Source organism: Phoxinus phoxinus, assembly GCF_949152265.1.
Source record: "Phoxinus phoxinus genome assembly, chromosome: 13".
Classification (NCBI taxonomy): Eukaryota; Metazoa; Chordata; class Actinopteri; order Cypriniformes; family Leuciscidae; genus Phoxinus; species Phoxinus phoxinus.
The window spans coordinates 18200891-18216161 of record NC_136888.1 but is presented as its reverse complement, the minus strand read 5'-3'; the positions used below and the strand labels follow the sequence as shown (position 1 = coordinate 18216161).

Here is a 15271-nt window from a genome sequence, read left to right as displayed (position 1 = left end):
GCTTTGTAAACCAGTTTTATCATATATGTTTTCCTCTTCTGGCTACATTTGATTCAAGATACTTTTCAGGCCTATCCAGTCAGAGGCTCAATTAACCAATCTCTGGGGGGAAATGGCCTGACGCTACCCATGGTATGTGTTCCCAGTTTTTGCTCACGTGCGTAGCTAAAAAAAATATTAGAAAACACTTGAGATAACGGTATCTGCAGTAAATGTGTTTTGACCAGACTTTGCATTTGACGTTAGCGGTTTGAATAAAATAAAAAAATTGCACAGGCATTCACATATAGCCTACAAATCCCCCTCCTCCCCAAATGCCGCCTACACCTGCAAATTATATGTGCATTATATTCCACAATGTGCCGCATTAATGTACACTCAGACTCATAGCGCTGCTGCTGTAGCAGATTGAAGTCTTTAGCATGCTCCTGTAAGTAGAGCTTTGTGGATGAAATCCTGAAACCAAGCTAAAGTGGGACACTGGAGGGGGAAGGGAAATCTTTATCCTAAAAAGCCTAAATTCTGCATGACATTTTATAACTGCACATTGTTCCACAGGGAACATAATATTTCTGCTATTTGTCAGGATAATGTCTTTTAAATCTATTATTTTACTTAAAAGATGATACATTCATCAGTGCAAACATCATGGTTGATTACCTTTGTGTGAGAGAAAAGAAAATAATTAAATGTTTGTAATAATGTTTACAGTTTCTTTTGAATTATTTAATGGTTTTTCTTTCATATTTTTTCTAAGACTGCATAGCTTTGGTGGGCTTTTTGAATTCTTTATCAACTTTTAATAACTTTTTAATTTTACAGGACGCGTTTGCCTTTGTTAAAGCTTCCATTGAACATAAAGGAAAACCAAAAACATGAACAAATTCCGCATCTCTTTGCAGCCCAGCTCATTTAATTGAAATCGGAGTGATTGTCTGAGATTATGTCTCAAAGATAAGAGTGATGGCTATAAACACCCCTCCTTTTCCACCTGTAATGGCTCTGAAACCCCAAATCAGACTTAAACAAAATGTGCTCTGATGAGAAACCTTAGCCTGTGTACTTACACACACACACGCGCGCGCACATAAACATGCCTGTGTAGCCTACTTACACACACACACACACGCACACATGCACGTAAACAAAACACACACAGACTCCAGGTCAGACAGGTTTCTGCTGGTATTATGTGGTTTATTATGATTTGAAGATGGTCCCTAGCACTGTTTTGAACAAGATAACTGAGGCTGAGAGATGGTATTGATTTGTTAAATCTGAATGAGAGGATTTACTCTAGGTAACATGATGGAAGAGAAAGAGAAGAAAACATTGACCACATGCTCTCCAGAACAATTATCTGAAAACCACTTGTTTAAAAACAACCAGGTCGAATATAAAAAAAAAAGATTTTGAGCCGTTACATGTAAGAATATGTGATCTGCCTGAATACCAGACTTCAAATAATTATTTAGCTGATTGTCAGCCAATATAGCATATTTTATTAAATGTGTTATTATTGTAGCATATATATAGCCTACTATTATGTTGAGGTGAGCCAGATATTGTATGCTGTTTAATATAATTTATATACATTTTTAAAATGTTGATTATAAATATATAATCAATCAATCAATACTGGTAAATTAAATGTGAGTGAATGTTGATTTTAATATGTATTACCCCTGCTCTTCTGATTATGCTGCATGCATAGACACAAACAAACACCTCTATTCATTTCATTTATTTTAATTCGCTTTCAATGCATTCTGACGTGGATTTATTAGACTTTGCATTATGTGTTATGTGTCTTAGTGTTGAGTTTAAGAGCAGGCCGTGTTTGCATGTCATGTGAGAGTTGAAACTCCTGAACTTTTTTACTAAGACTAGACAGAAGCTGCTGCCTATTTCATCACCCAACACAAACAACAATCCACCTTTGTGTGAGGATGAGCTTTTCAAAATATCATTTCAGATCAACCACTCTCTGATAATAGCGTGGTGTGTTTTGAAACAGTTCCCAGGTTTTGGCTCTACTTGCCTCCATGCACATTTGACATGTTGTAGATGGCAGAAAGAGGTACGGGGAACATTAGCAGAATAAAGGTGCTAGCGATACAGAAGAGAGCCTGCTTAGCTCTACTAATGAGCTATTAAGAGCAAGATAGGGCTCAAGTCTCTCCCCCCTCAGCCTCTTTTACAGCCAAAACACACTTTGTCTAGTAATGGGTGTATCAGCAGAGTAAGAATGCACTGGTGTTAGTTAGAAGTGGCAGGTGGAATCTGTTATTGATGTATGTTTTACCCTATTACAGTAATATATTTTAAGGTTTATTCATTGCTGAAACAGGGGAATACATTTAGTTTATTATAAATAGTACCTAGACTTTTGTGCCTTTATTTTTATTTTAGCACATGTATTTAACAGGAGCAAGTACACTGACCAGTCACATATTTGTCATGTAGTTTTACAAACTAATTAGTAATTAGAGAAGCATATCACTACCATATCAGTTTAACGGCCAATATTAGAGATTTTTTTTCATTTGATTGATATTGATATTTAGTTTTTATTTTTTGTTTACATTTATATTTAATACAAATTTTAACACTGATGATTTAATAACACTGTTAAATGCCATACTTTTTATACTGTATATATTAAATGATGGCTAAATTAACTTGCAGCATTTTAAATGAGTTTTTAAAAATGTTATGTTTTTTTATTTTATATAAAATTCTGAAATGTTATGAATGTTGAATTATAGGAGTCTGAATAGTTCCAGATATTCATAACGTCACCTGCAGAGACATTTTATGAAACAGGTATTCTGTATTTAAAATGAAAGTAGTGATCATAGTTCTGGCTTTTTACCATATTTCTTATGTATGTCTGTTTTGTTTCTCCATAATCCACAGGAGGTTTGTAAAATCTTGGAGTTCTGATAGCTGTGTAACCCAAATGCTGCACTGCCTAGACTCAAAGGACCTGCTCAAAATGGGTTTTCCCATCTTCAGGTATTGTCATGTCATGCCTTGTTTCTTATTTATCTATTGATATGTCTCACCATCTGTCTTTTTGTCTCTATCTATGTGTTTTTCCGCCCATCTCCCCTTTGTCCCTCTTCTCTTTTGACGCTGAAGTGTTTTGTTGTCTCTAAATAAATGAGGTGGGTGAGTTTTGCCATTCTGACACTGTGGGCTTTACTTACCATCTGATGGGAGGCTTTACCAGCAGTGACACAATAGAGACAAACAGAAGAAGAGGAAAAGGCACTCATATTGTCCTAGGATCCTCACAGCTACTTCATTAAGGAAATATCTGAATAACCTTCACACAGAAATGTAAAATAAAAAAAACATGATGAAAGCCCAAAAATGTCATATCGAAAATATTAGCATTTCACAATGTTATGACTGCTTTTGTTAATGACAGAAATGTCTAAACTGAAGGTCAGGACTTTAATTTCCAACACAAATCATTAAATCGTTGCGTCTAGTGAGGCTTTAGACAGTGCAATAGTCAATGTAGTTTGACTTCAGATGATGCTTTACCTTATACCACATACTTTAAATACTTATTATTTATAACTATCAAAAGGATGTTTAGTAATTTGCATGACTACAGGGTCAAACATTTGCTGGCATGTTGCTAGGTGCAGTGGACTTTGCACATGCTCATGTAAGAACCGCTTATAAGCCTTTGTCATATATTGTCTGCCCAGCATCTTGGTCCAGCATAGAAGTTATGTTGTTCAACCATGTTGGAAACTTGTATGTAAGGGATTCTTGGTTAAGCAAGTTGAAAAGCCTTCACTGTCAAAAAAAAAAAAAAAAAAGTTGAATACATTTAGCTTGTGTCAATGGGGCAGTGCCCTCAAAGGTACAGCTTTGTGCATCATCTACCCCTAACGCATGTACTTTAAAGGGTTAGTACACCCAAAAATGAAAAATTATGTCATTAATTACTCACCCTTGTGTCGTTGTGTCGTTTATCTTCAGAACACAAATTAAGATATTTTTAAGGAAATCTGAGAGAGTTCTGTCTCTCCATTGACAGTCTACGCAACTACCACTTTGACGACTCAAAAAGTTCATAAAGAGATCGTTAAACTAATCCATGTGAATAAAGCGGTTCAGTCCAAATTTTCTGAAGAGACTCGATTGCCTGATATGATGAACAGATTGAATTCAGGCTTTTATTCACATATAAACATTAATCAACACACAGTTGTTGTAAACTGAAACTCAAACCTGTTCGCTTGACATGCGAGAAACAATGAGGTTCATTCTTGTGTTACACAGCACGTTTGAGCTTCTGTTTATGTTTGCTGATCAATGTTTATGTGAATAAAAGCCTAAAACTTAATATGTTCATCATATAAAGCGATCGTGTCTCTTCAGAAAATTTTGAATAAACCGCTCAATTCATATGGTTTAGTTTTAATAAAATAAAAGAACCATTCATATGGTTCTTTCTCATGACTAAAAAGAGAGCGAGAAAGATTATCCTTCTGTTCATAAAACATTCTAGGCTTAAAGGAGATACTGTACCCACCCAGTTTAGATGGAAAGGATCTCAAGCTGACTAGCTGAAGACGTTACAGTAGCTACACCAATTAATACACACAGTACTTCCTTGAAAATAAATTTCAGCACAGGGCTACAAAAATCCAAATGAAATGACCCTTTACAATATAATGCTTTACAATGAACTTCATTAGAGAGCTACATATTTATATACATATAGAGCTACAATGTATCTGTTGAGTATAAATACGCTATCTCCACAGCACTTTTACAATTCAAAACCCTCAGTACCCACCATCTCCTACACGCCAAGCCAATGTTGATTCTTGTTTTATTACGAGCTCTGTCACGTTCTCTGTTTGCCAGCAGACTCTCCTCTGTTCGAGGTCTTTTTAAAACAGGAGATTCTCCAGAGGTTTGAGATTTAGCGTGGTCCATGTCAACTTTTCTCACTTGTTGTGACAACTAACCTATGCCTCTCCCACATCATACATGTGTCAAAGTAGCTGGAGCAACTTTTCTCTATTACGGATATGATGAGACACATACGGGTGAGTGATGTACAGTTTGTACGCAATTTCCTGTGAAAACCATCCTACCCGGTCTAAAATATACACACTTATAATAGGCTGACCAAAGTGAACCATGCTAAGACGAAAACACATTTTGGAAGAAGGATGCATGATCTATTATTTCATTATTTAAATTTAGTTCATTTTGAACCAGAAAAAAATCATAATGTTTTAAGGGTTGGTATTCTTAACTTAAGGGTACATATTTGTTCCTTAAGGCTTGACTTTTGTAACTTAAGGGTACATATTAGTAACTCAAGGGAGAATAGTAGTAACTTAAGGCCGGGTACATATTTGTATCTCAAGGGTTGATATCCATAACTTAAGGCTTTATATTAGTATCTTACGGGTTGATATTTGTACCATAAATAACATATTAGTACTTTAAGAGGTCATTTTAATAACCTGCATCCCAAACTTAAAATTTGTTGATCTTTTCAACAGGTATTACACAGTACCGACAGTTTTGAAAAGCAACAGATATTTGAAGATGCCTCTGTACCAAGACAGTTTCGTGTCCTACAGTCTCCGTGCAGGACATCTTCATCTTTTGTTGACCTGGAACGTCTCGGACCACAGCTGGTACGCATCCCACCAAACTCTTTTTCCCAAGCTCGGCGTAGAATTGCCCCTCTGCCCCTGCGGCCCCTTTTCGTAGCCTCCTCTTACCTTTTCTTTAAACAATCCCTCCCTCTCATCTTTTCTTTAAACAACCTTTCCCTCTCTCCAACAGGCTGCCCCACACACTCGCTAAATGAAGTTAGTCCAGCACCCCCCTCCCCATCCTCTTCTGCTCCCTACCAGACACACTCACAGAATTGTTTGTTAATAGTCCAATTAGATAATTGCCATCTTTCACTCCTTTTGCTCTCCGTTTCCCATAAAGGACTGAATGGCTTCGGGAGGGGGGGAGTTCAGCATGAAGAGGGCCTCTGGCCCTGCAAGGTGACAAGAAGGGTCCGAGCCTGTTCCATGCTCACAACCATTGGCTTGAATTGAATCATTGTAGCCTAATCAATGGTCTTATTGGATTACAGACCACTGCTGTTCCCCCAGATATTGTTGCTTTGACAATGAAAATAGGCGAGACTGAGTGGGTGGGTGTGTAGTGGTGTGGAAGGAGTGGGAGAGGGGAGGAGGAGGGGGCCGCTTTGGATTTTAGCGTTGGTATCTCGGACAGGTTGAGTTTTTTAGCGGTGCTTCAGCAGGTTTCTTTTAGGGTAAGGGGGCTGAGTGGTCGTAGCATTCGGTTGGGGTTTGTATTTGAGGTGCTGGATAACTCTGGGTGGTTGTTGCACACTGTCCTCGGCTTGACAGAGTTCCCTTGTGTTCATCTCCTTTCTTTTGTGAATCCGTGTTCATTACCACTACAGATTCCGAGCGAAGTGGATTCCATTTTTTTCGTATTTCAGGTCTCTCCGCCTCCCTCATTCTTTTCTCTCTCTCTCTTTGCTCTCTACCGATCTTTCCCTCTCTCTCTCTCTTTTCGCTCTTTGCTTGTATTAGCTTCGAGGGTGCAGTGTGTGGTATCGGGCCGTTATCCGGGGGAGATTCACAGCCTGCACGTAAAGTTAGCACGACCGAACTACAGCCTGAAAGCAGAGGAACGGCCAGTGCCGGGGCATCGAGGAATGAAGTGGAACTTTTCTGGTGGTCCTTCGGCTCCGTAATTGTGCGTGGTGGCGATTCAAGGCAAATCATCTCCCTTGATCCTGTGTGAACGAGGGCGGAGAGGGGGGTCGGAGTGAGTGGACCCCTCTATCAGGACAATGTGTATTTCCCAAACAGTTTAGAGTATTCATGAGGTTACGCAAATGTGGAGGCAGCAAAATTACCGTAATCAATTGAAGCGGCGAGCATGCGTCCGTCCACAGCTCTGATTACCCGGAGATCAGCCTGATGTGAATGTTACAAGGAGAGGAGCTGTTAAATTGCTGTTGAATTTGGGTGAGAAGTCTATGATCATTGGGCAAGTGAGTCTGCACAGAGATAATAGGGCAGATCAGTGGACTGGGCAAGTGCTGGTGGCACATTAGCTATCTGACTCCAACTCCAAGCTGCTGTTTTACAGAAAGACCAAACCTATATTACCCAGAATAAGCAGTGTGTGTCCAAACCCGAGCAGTTATTTCTTCCCAACAAGGAGAAAAAGGAGAAATCTTTGCAGAGGATAAGCGACTATGGAAGTCCGCTACAGCCAAGACTCGGAGTCCGGAATGCTGCTGAAGAATGGACTAAAAGAGGGGAAAGAAGGAAAGGATTCTCAGGGGAACATTTCAAAAACATTCCTGAAGGACCAGCAGGAGTCCTTCTCTCCATCCGGACCAGTGGAAAACTGCGAAAAGAGCCGGACGAGCTCAGGAGATCCTGACTACTGCCGAAGGATTCTAGTTCGAGGTAAGTTTAAAAACACTCCTTTGGAGCTTTCAGTACATTCTGCACTCCAAAGAAAAAAAAACAAGAAATCGACTTAACTTTTAATTTTGCTTTTAGTGCTGGTCCTTCTGTGTCGCTGGTTTTGTTTTCTTCTATCACTGAGTGTGTATAGATTTGAGCGTTCATGAGTGTAAATTGATGTACACTGAATTGAGAACAGGGACAAATGTGTTCTGTATTATAGAAAAAGAATTATGATTGTCATTTTATCAGATGTTATAGTGTGTCTCATAGCTCAATTATCCATTTTTTTGCTAATGCTATTTAGATTAATTTCAACTGTATATTACCATTATAGACATAAACACTAAAATTAATAGAATAATTATCAATGCTGGAAAATACTTTAGCACTGGTATTATATGATTGACAAAGCTTTATTTGTTTAAAGTACATTTTCTGTGATTGTGAGGTTTAAGGATAAATTTAGTTATTTTTGTACATAAGGGATAATTTAACATTTTATTTACACAACTGATTATGTTGATTATCATTTTTAGATGGTCTTACGATCTCTGCTTTTTATATTTATGAGCTTCAATGCTCTTTGTCCTTGGAAAAATTACTACGGTATCGGAATGGAGATCTGAATGTCAGAATTTTTTTCTTTTTTCTTTCAGAAGCAATGTCATTTAGATTGTGGATGCACAACAATTTATTTGTAATTTGAAAATGTTTCACATTAAGTTTTTAGAAAAGCTATTATAATCTTTTTGTGATCAGTTGGCTAAAAACTGTTTGTCAATTTGTGTCAAATTACTAACATAGTTGTAAAGCCCCTCCTGCTACTGTCAGCTGATTGTAAAATTCTGGAGAGCAATCAGCTCCATTAACTTATTTAGGTTGTGAAGCTAAATCTAGGTCAGTCTCAGAGGCCTGTTGAAATATGAGGAAATTAACCTTATGAAATTATTGTCATTTCTTCAGTCACAATTCAGCAGCCAATACAATAATTCAATATCTGGATTTTAACAATTTTGTAGACCAGTGTGTGTGTTTGTGTGTTTTTTAATAATTTTGAAGTTGTCACAAAGCTTAACTTATTTTTAAAAGAATGTATTTATTGATTCAAAAAAATGTATAAGCATGCTGGTGCACGGTTCTCCGACATTAATAACAAAAAAGAAAAAAGACTGTTGATTTTAAATATAAAGACCAGCTAACGTGTTTGGTGTAGCCTATGTTTTTAAATATATAAAAAAAAAATTGTTTTCAAATGACACATTTCTCTTCCTCTTTTCATTTACTTTATTAATTTTATTACGAAAAGTTATTAGTAATCATTGAATCTGTTCTGAGACACTAGAAAAATGTGAAATATTTATAACTAAAATGTGAAAGACAGAAAAATCTAAATTTGAGATCTGTTTGATCTGAAAGATTTCCGTGTATTTGTGATTTATGCAACTTACTAGTTTTTTTTATTTTGCACAAGACTATTTTCATACATAATAAGTTGTTAGTATTTAAAAGCACAGACCATTTTTTATTAATAAAATAAGTACTAGTCTGCATTTGTTGGGCATTTATATGAAGAAAAAAAAAGGTTTTCTTGATTAAAACGCCAAGTTTTGTACAGTTTAATCTGTTTTGCATCACTATCTGTATTCATTTCTCAAAAAAGTTACACTTTTAGCATGTTTTTATTATATAATGATTTCTGCTAATTGTATGTAGAAATATTTCTTTGATAATTTGGTAACACTTTACAATAAGGTTTCATTTGTTAACATTAGTTAACTACATTAGTTAACATGACCTAACAATGAACAATACTTCTACAGCATTTATTGATCGTAGATGTTATTTCAACATTTAATACATATTTAAAATCAAAAGTTGTATTTGTTAACCTTAGTTAATGCACTGTGAACTAACATGAACAACTCCATTTTTTTTAACTAACATTAACAAAGATTAATAAATGTTGTAAGAAATATATTGCTCACTGTTAGATAATACATTAACTAATGTTAACAAATGAGACCTTATTGTAAAGTGTTATCTTATAGCAGGTATACTGTAATTTACTAAAAACATTTTCCCCTTGACATATAGATGCCAAAGGTTCGATTCGAGAGATTATTCTCCCCAAGGGTTTGGATCTAGACCGACCAAAGCGTACTAGGACCTCGTTCACAGCAGAACAGCTGTACAGATTGGAGATGGAGTTTCAGCGGTGCCAGTATGTTGTGGGACGAGAACGAACCGAACTTGCCCGACAACTTAACCTGTCTGAAACTCAGGTACACACTCAAATACACATATCGATACACACAAATACACAAAACAATCAATTATAAAGAGCACTAAAAAACAAGACAAACTCCAAAATAATCACAAACATGTATCACACACATTCGGCTCTCCCAAAAATAGTTATCCTTGTGACACGTCTGACGCATTTGATGTGTAAAAATGCATTTTTGATTCTCTGTACCATCTTAAAAGACACACAGTTACCTGGTTACAATTTGTTCTCACTATATGATTTTGATCTTTATTTTATTAGCATTTTGATCATCCTGTGGCATCCCTTCAGGGCACCTAAAACATCAATGGTCCAATCGCATCTTCATAGATAATTCCCTTTTGCAATAGTTTGATGGTTTTTTTAGTGGCATACAGGGCCGCTTTACAAAAATAAGCCCAGCGATGCATTTGCAGCACATGCTTTGCGCAGGGGTCAGCAAGAGGTCACAAGCTTGAGATTACATGACTGAACTGTACATGCACTCTCTCTCTCTCTCCCTGCTTCTCTGGCCGTTTTTTATCCCTCTCTCTCTCTCTCTCTCTCTCTCTCTCTCTCTCTCTCTCTCTCTCTCTCTCTCTCTCTTTCTCTCTCTCTCTGCGTGTCTCCCTGGATAATCTGCAGTGCGGGGAAACTCTGACTTCAGTAGTAAGGCTAATTTTGGAGCCCACGTTTTTTATTTGTTTATTCATCAGTGAACATGCTCATTATACCACATGCTTGCATGACCACGTACTGCATTTATTAAGGAAAAATGTCAGAATGGCTAGCAACAAAAAAAAAAAGAAAAAAAAAATCATATAGCTGCTTTTTTCTATTTTTGCAAATTCAAATAATTTTTCTCAATTATTCAATCATATGTCGTTACTATTGATCGGGCCTCCCCTAATTAAACTCCCTGAACACCTGCAAACCGACAAAGCTGTCTCAATGTTCCTAATTCTGTTGGCCATTTGAACTGTGTCACATTCTATCACATCATCACCCCACTAACGACTTTAAAATTCTTCTGCTCTCCTGTGGGGCGAAATTACGACATTTGAAGCCCCGAGGCAGATCGGTGCTGCTAACACAGGGAGCACAATAGAGTTAGCTTCACTAATGCCCTCTCTAATGCCCCGTGCTGCAGTGCAGTTCAAATCCATGCCTTGATTACATTAAAGCTTCCCGTGTCTCTTCTTGGCCGCCTGATGAGGACGGTGAAGTGCTCCTTAATGACGGCATCATGAAATTAACATTGTGTTCAGAGACGCGAAATGTTCTGTGGAAAGATCAAACAATGAAAGTCATCCATTTGTGAAAGTGTTCCAGCAATGCATTTTTTATTTCTCAAAGACAAAAACAAGAATGCATCAAGAATGAGAGAGAAAATATAGGGTTTTTTTTGAATTGCTGGTAATTCAATGTTCTCCTTAACCTTCCGGTTCATGTTATCAACAAAACATCGCGAGATTAAACAAATACAAATGACAAATGTACATGTTAGAAATGTATAGACAATGGGTTTAATCTGATAACTCTATAATTAGCATGTCATTAACACTGATGAAACTGTTAAGGTATATACTTATGTAACTAACAGCTTTGTTAAACTTAGCTGCATATTTGTCCTTTAATAATTTTGCACGAAACATTTAAATAGTATGACCGCCATTGCGATGCCTTTAATGTGACGGTTAAACTGGGTGACACAATTCTGAGATGTTAGTCATTCTTCATTGTTCTTATTTCTCTGAATCTATCGATCACTTGAAGTACAGTGAATATGAAGCGGACCTCCTTTTCTCTATAGAAAATAAATATATATTTGACTTTGTTTTGCTATTGGAGCTTGAGCTAAACATGTATTATCTGGAAATTGCCATTCCTCTTTCTTTGTAAACCTAAATGAAATGGATACAGTACAATTATGTGGTTCAAAACAGTATTGATCCATCCGTCATTGCAAAGGAGCTTGTGTTGTGCTGTTTTTCAAAAGAAAAGCACACATCTTTGTTCATTAAATAAGTTGACATCAACACTTACATTTTATTTCAAAATAACTTTCACTTACACTATTCATTTTAACTTTAGCTTTACATGCACAGGAGTTTTTACTTTTTTACTGCTCTAAAATTTAATCAGATTTACCTTAGACATATATATAATCTAATCACGTTTAGTTTCTACAAATAGACTTCTATAAATCATGTTATATATTTATTTATTTGTTACATTTGTAACCAAATCTAAGTAGCATTGTAGTGGTATTATGCAAGATCACACAATTTCCCCAAATTTGATTTTGTTTGCTGTGTTCTATTTTAAGCTGTTTTCTCTCTTTCCGTCCTTCGGCAGGTGAAGGTTTGGTTCCAGAATCGGCGTACTAAGCAGAAGAAGGATCAGGGGAAGGATTCAGAGCTGCGTTCCGTGGTCTCTGAGACAGCCGCCACATGCAGCGTCCTCCGTCTCCTGGAGCAGGGCCGGCTCCTCACTCCCCCTGGCCTGCCAGGGTTGCTGCCCCACTGCGGGAGCTCGTCACTAAGCTCAGCCCTGCGTGGGCCGTCTCTGGGCATCACCGCTAATGGAGGCTCCTCCAGCAGCAGTAGCAGCAGCGCGGCCAGCTCAGGCACAGCCGGGGGGAGCCCGCCGCTGCCAGCGGTGACCAGTTCGGGGACAGTCACGGGGCTGCAGGGATCTCCGCCTGCCCACGGGCTGTTTAGCTTTCCTATGCCCTCTCTACTTGGGTCGGTCGCCTCACGCATCTCCTCCACCCCGCTCGGCATGGCCGGATCCCTCGCAGGGAACTTGCAGGAACTTTCTGCCCGCTACCTGAGCTCCTCCGCCTTTGAGCCCTACTCGCGGACCAATGGCAAAGAAGCGCTAGACAAGAAAATTTTGGAATGATCACTAGGGGTTTCTTTTTGTCTTTGTTGTTGTTGTTGTTGTTGTTTTGAAATTAGTTTGAGCTCTGATTATCTCTCTTTTTTCATTAACTTTCGCCCCTTTTGTCCCATCAGTGCTGTTGTATTTTCAATCTTGCGTTTTTTCTTCTTCTCATGTCATCAACCTGCACACTTGATTCCTCTCAGAACTGTAAAAAGGTGGACTCATACTTTTCAAAAACGAGGATTTTCAGAGCTTTTTGCACTAAATCAAAGTTTCTCCAAATTTGACACAAACGAGAGCTTGAGGAAGGAATGTAGCAAGAGATTATGGAGGGGAAGAGAGATAAAAATGCTTTCTGCGGCAATATTTTCGGGGCACTTTTTTCCCGTACACCTTTTTTGGAGCTGGGCAGTATTCAGATTAAAAACTTATCTGAAAACTGCTGGGTATTAAATCAGCAGTACAGAACATAGACCCCCTGATAAAAAATGAACTCATGGCAACATTGCTCATGTTTTTAGTTTTGAAGAGCGATCTAAATGTGATTTTTGCATAGTTGCGTTTGCCAAGTCTCAAATAATGAAATATATATATTATATCGGAATTTGTTTTCGAAAGGTTAGCATACAATACAGTCATACTGTGGCTTTATATACACAGTTCGCTTACAGAGGTCATGAATTTGCTGTATCAAGCTATAAGATCGGATGTCTATACCATTTTGTATTCGTTTGGTTAAAGATGTTCTGACTAAATCGAAGGAAAACGCTGTCACACCGTTAAATAGTCCAATAGTCCTGTGTTGTTCTCTAAATGGTTTCTGTGAGGGTGCTCCCCAAAACGAGTTTTGAAGGCAGTCCCAGTTTGTGAGTTTGTATGTCTTAAATATGCAGTTTTTCTCCTGTGTGTGTGTGTGTGTGTGTGTGTGCTGGTACTAAAGTTGTAGTCCTGGTTTCCATGTGTAGGTGCTTGTTTAATTGAAAACCTTACGAGAAAATTTGAAATGTCATTGCCTGGGATTAAGCTCCTGAGTATCAACAAGACCCTCGCATTCTCGGACTAGACGATTTGCCGTGAGCAGCAACCCCTGTACCAATGCGGCAAAGTTTTCCAGAAGAATTCGACAACCCTTTCTATTATCAGACCTGAAACGAGGCAGATCTCTGATGGACGAAACAGGGTACGATTACTGTAGTATAAAAGCAAGAAGATTGAATAACTAAAATTGTTATTTTATTGTAAATTATTCACGTCTGTAATAAATAGATCATTAGTATATCTGTAAATAATGAAAGAATGAATGTATGGGGGGGCGGGGTTTCTGACTGAACAGCCAATCAAAGCTCGGGTGGTGTTGTTGTTAAATATCTTGAAGTTTGTGAACCGTGGTATGAGTGTGGATATATATTATATATAACTAAAAAGTCAAAACAAAACAAATCTCTTCAGTCTTTCATTCCATCTTTCTTAGCTGTGTAAATTCTAAATGATGTGACGGTTTCTTCATGTGGCGTCCTCAGCATCAGTGTAAATGGTCCAAGGTCACTTAACACTGCCAGTTCTGTCACAGCGCTGGCTGACATTGTGTGCTGTGGTGATGTTTGAGAGACATACAGGAGTTCAGCCTTGCATGAATGAATGTGTCTGAACATCCTGGAATTACTCTTAATATATTCTACCTGATTTCTTTTGGACAGAAATATCTCCCAGAGGTACTCCTTGACTTGGTTTTGGACATAGAAACAATCGTAGCAAACACAATAGGAGGACGTTTATGGGAAATCTACTGGTCCAACTGTGATATTACTGGAAGGAAATAATCAAAGTGTTCAATTTCAAAGGTTGGTTTGAACTATTAATCGGAAATATCTAGTATTTTTGCATTTCTTTACAACGCAATTATGATTTTTAAATATGGATGATGAGTGAGAGTGATTTTAAATGAGAAAAGTGAGATGATTCATAATTTATTGAGGTGTGGGATACAAGGTAGACCAGACACCTCTGTTTTTCAAAGAAGAAGAAATAAATCTGTCCTTGTAATTGGATAAACATTATTGTTGCATAGTTGCATTTTATAAAAGAGACAGAGACTATTGAAGAGATGTTGGGATACACAGGGTAGGGAGAGTGATTTTTTTTATTTGTAAAATGTTTTTGTAAATGTGCGCTTGAGCAAAATCTGAAGGTTGTAGAATGGCAATGACTAGCCAAACGAAAGCAGAACTTCTCAGCGCAGATGAAGTTTTGCAACACTGAGTTCCTCAAGGGCAAAAAAAACACACAATAAATCTGCATTTGAAAACCAGGATATTAGTTATTTGTTTATTATAACATTTGATTAATTATTTTTTAAGTGTCTCAACACTTTTTTTTAACAATGATTTCTGGCAGATATAATGGGGTTCAACAGTATGCCGTTCACACTGAAAATCTTTCATTTAAAAAATGGTTAATATTTATTCAAAATAACTTAGAATTTTGTTTAATTGATTTTTTTTTTGTATTACTTTGTTTTTCTGGTAATACAATTTGAAAAGAAATAAGTTTAATATTTCTTTGATTACATGCCAGTTTTAGCTTTCAGGTTTGAGCTATCACATGTTTGTGTGCG

At 37.4% G+C, this 15271-nt stretch overlaps 1 protein-coding gene across 10 annotated transcripts; it reads left to right on the top strand.

The window, feature by feature from the left end:
• The first annotated feature begins 68 nt into the window (after positions 1–68).
• Positions 69–14941, top strand: vax1 (ventral anterior homeobox 1). Of its 10 annotated transcripts, XM_079632866.1 has the most exons (7): positions 69–132; positions 2769–2826; positions 2920–3018; positions 4900–5684; positions 5836–7499; positions 9597–9784; positions 12127–14331. In XM_079632866.1, the coding sequence occupies exons 5-7, from the start codon at positions 7283–7285 to the stop codon at positions 12673–12675; spliced, it is 954 nt and encodes a 317-aa protein (XP_079488992.1). In that variant the 5' UTR covers positions 69–132; positions 2769–2826; positions 2920–3018; positions 4900–5684; positions 5836–7282; the 3' UTR covers positions 12676–14331. The 10 variants fall into 10 exon arrangements, 9 of the variants coding, with proteins under 9 accessions (XP_079488992.1, XP_079488994.1, XP_079488991.1 ...); XM_079632868.1 differs by lacking the exon at positions 2769–2826 and having other exon boundaries at positions 5547–5684; XM_079632865.1 differs by lacking the exon at positions 2769–2826.
• The last annotated feature ends 330 nt before the right edge of the window (positions 14942–15271 follow it).

What these genes read in the sequence shown, in the direction of transcription:
- vax1 (XM_079632864.1), top strand. Translation starts at nt 7,283, where the DNA reads ATGGAAGTCCGCTACAGCCAAGACTCGGAGTCCGGAATGCTGCTGAAG. An exon ending in CCGAAGGATTCTAGTTCGAG is followed by an intron (nt 7,500 to 9,596) that starts GTAAGTTTAAAA and finishes CTTGACATATAG; the next exon opens with ATGCCAAAGGTTCGATTCGA. An exon ending in TTAACCTGTCTGAAACTCAG is followed by an intron (nt 9,785 to 12,126) that starts GTACACACTCAA and finishes GTCCTTCGGCAG; the next exon opens with GTGAAGGTTTGGTTCCAGAA.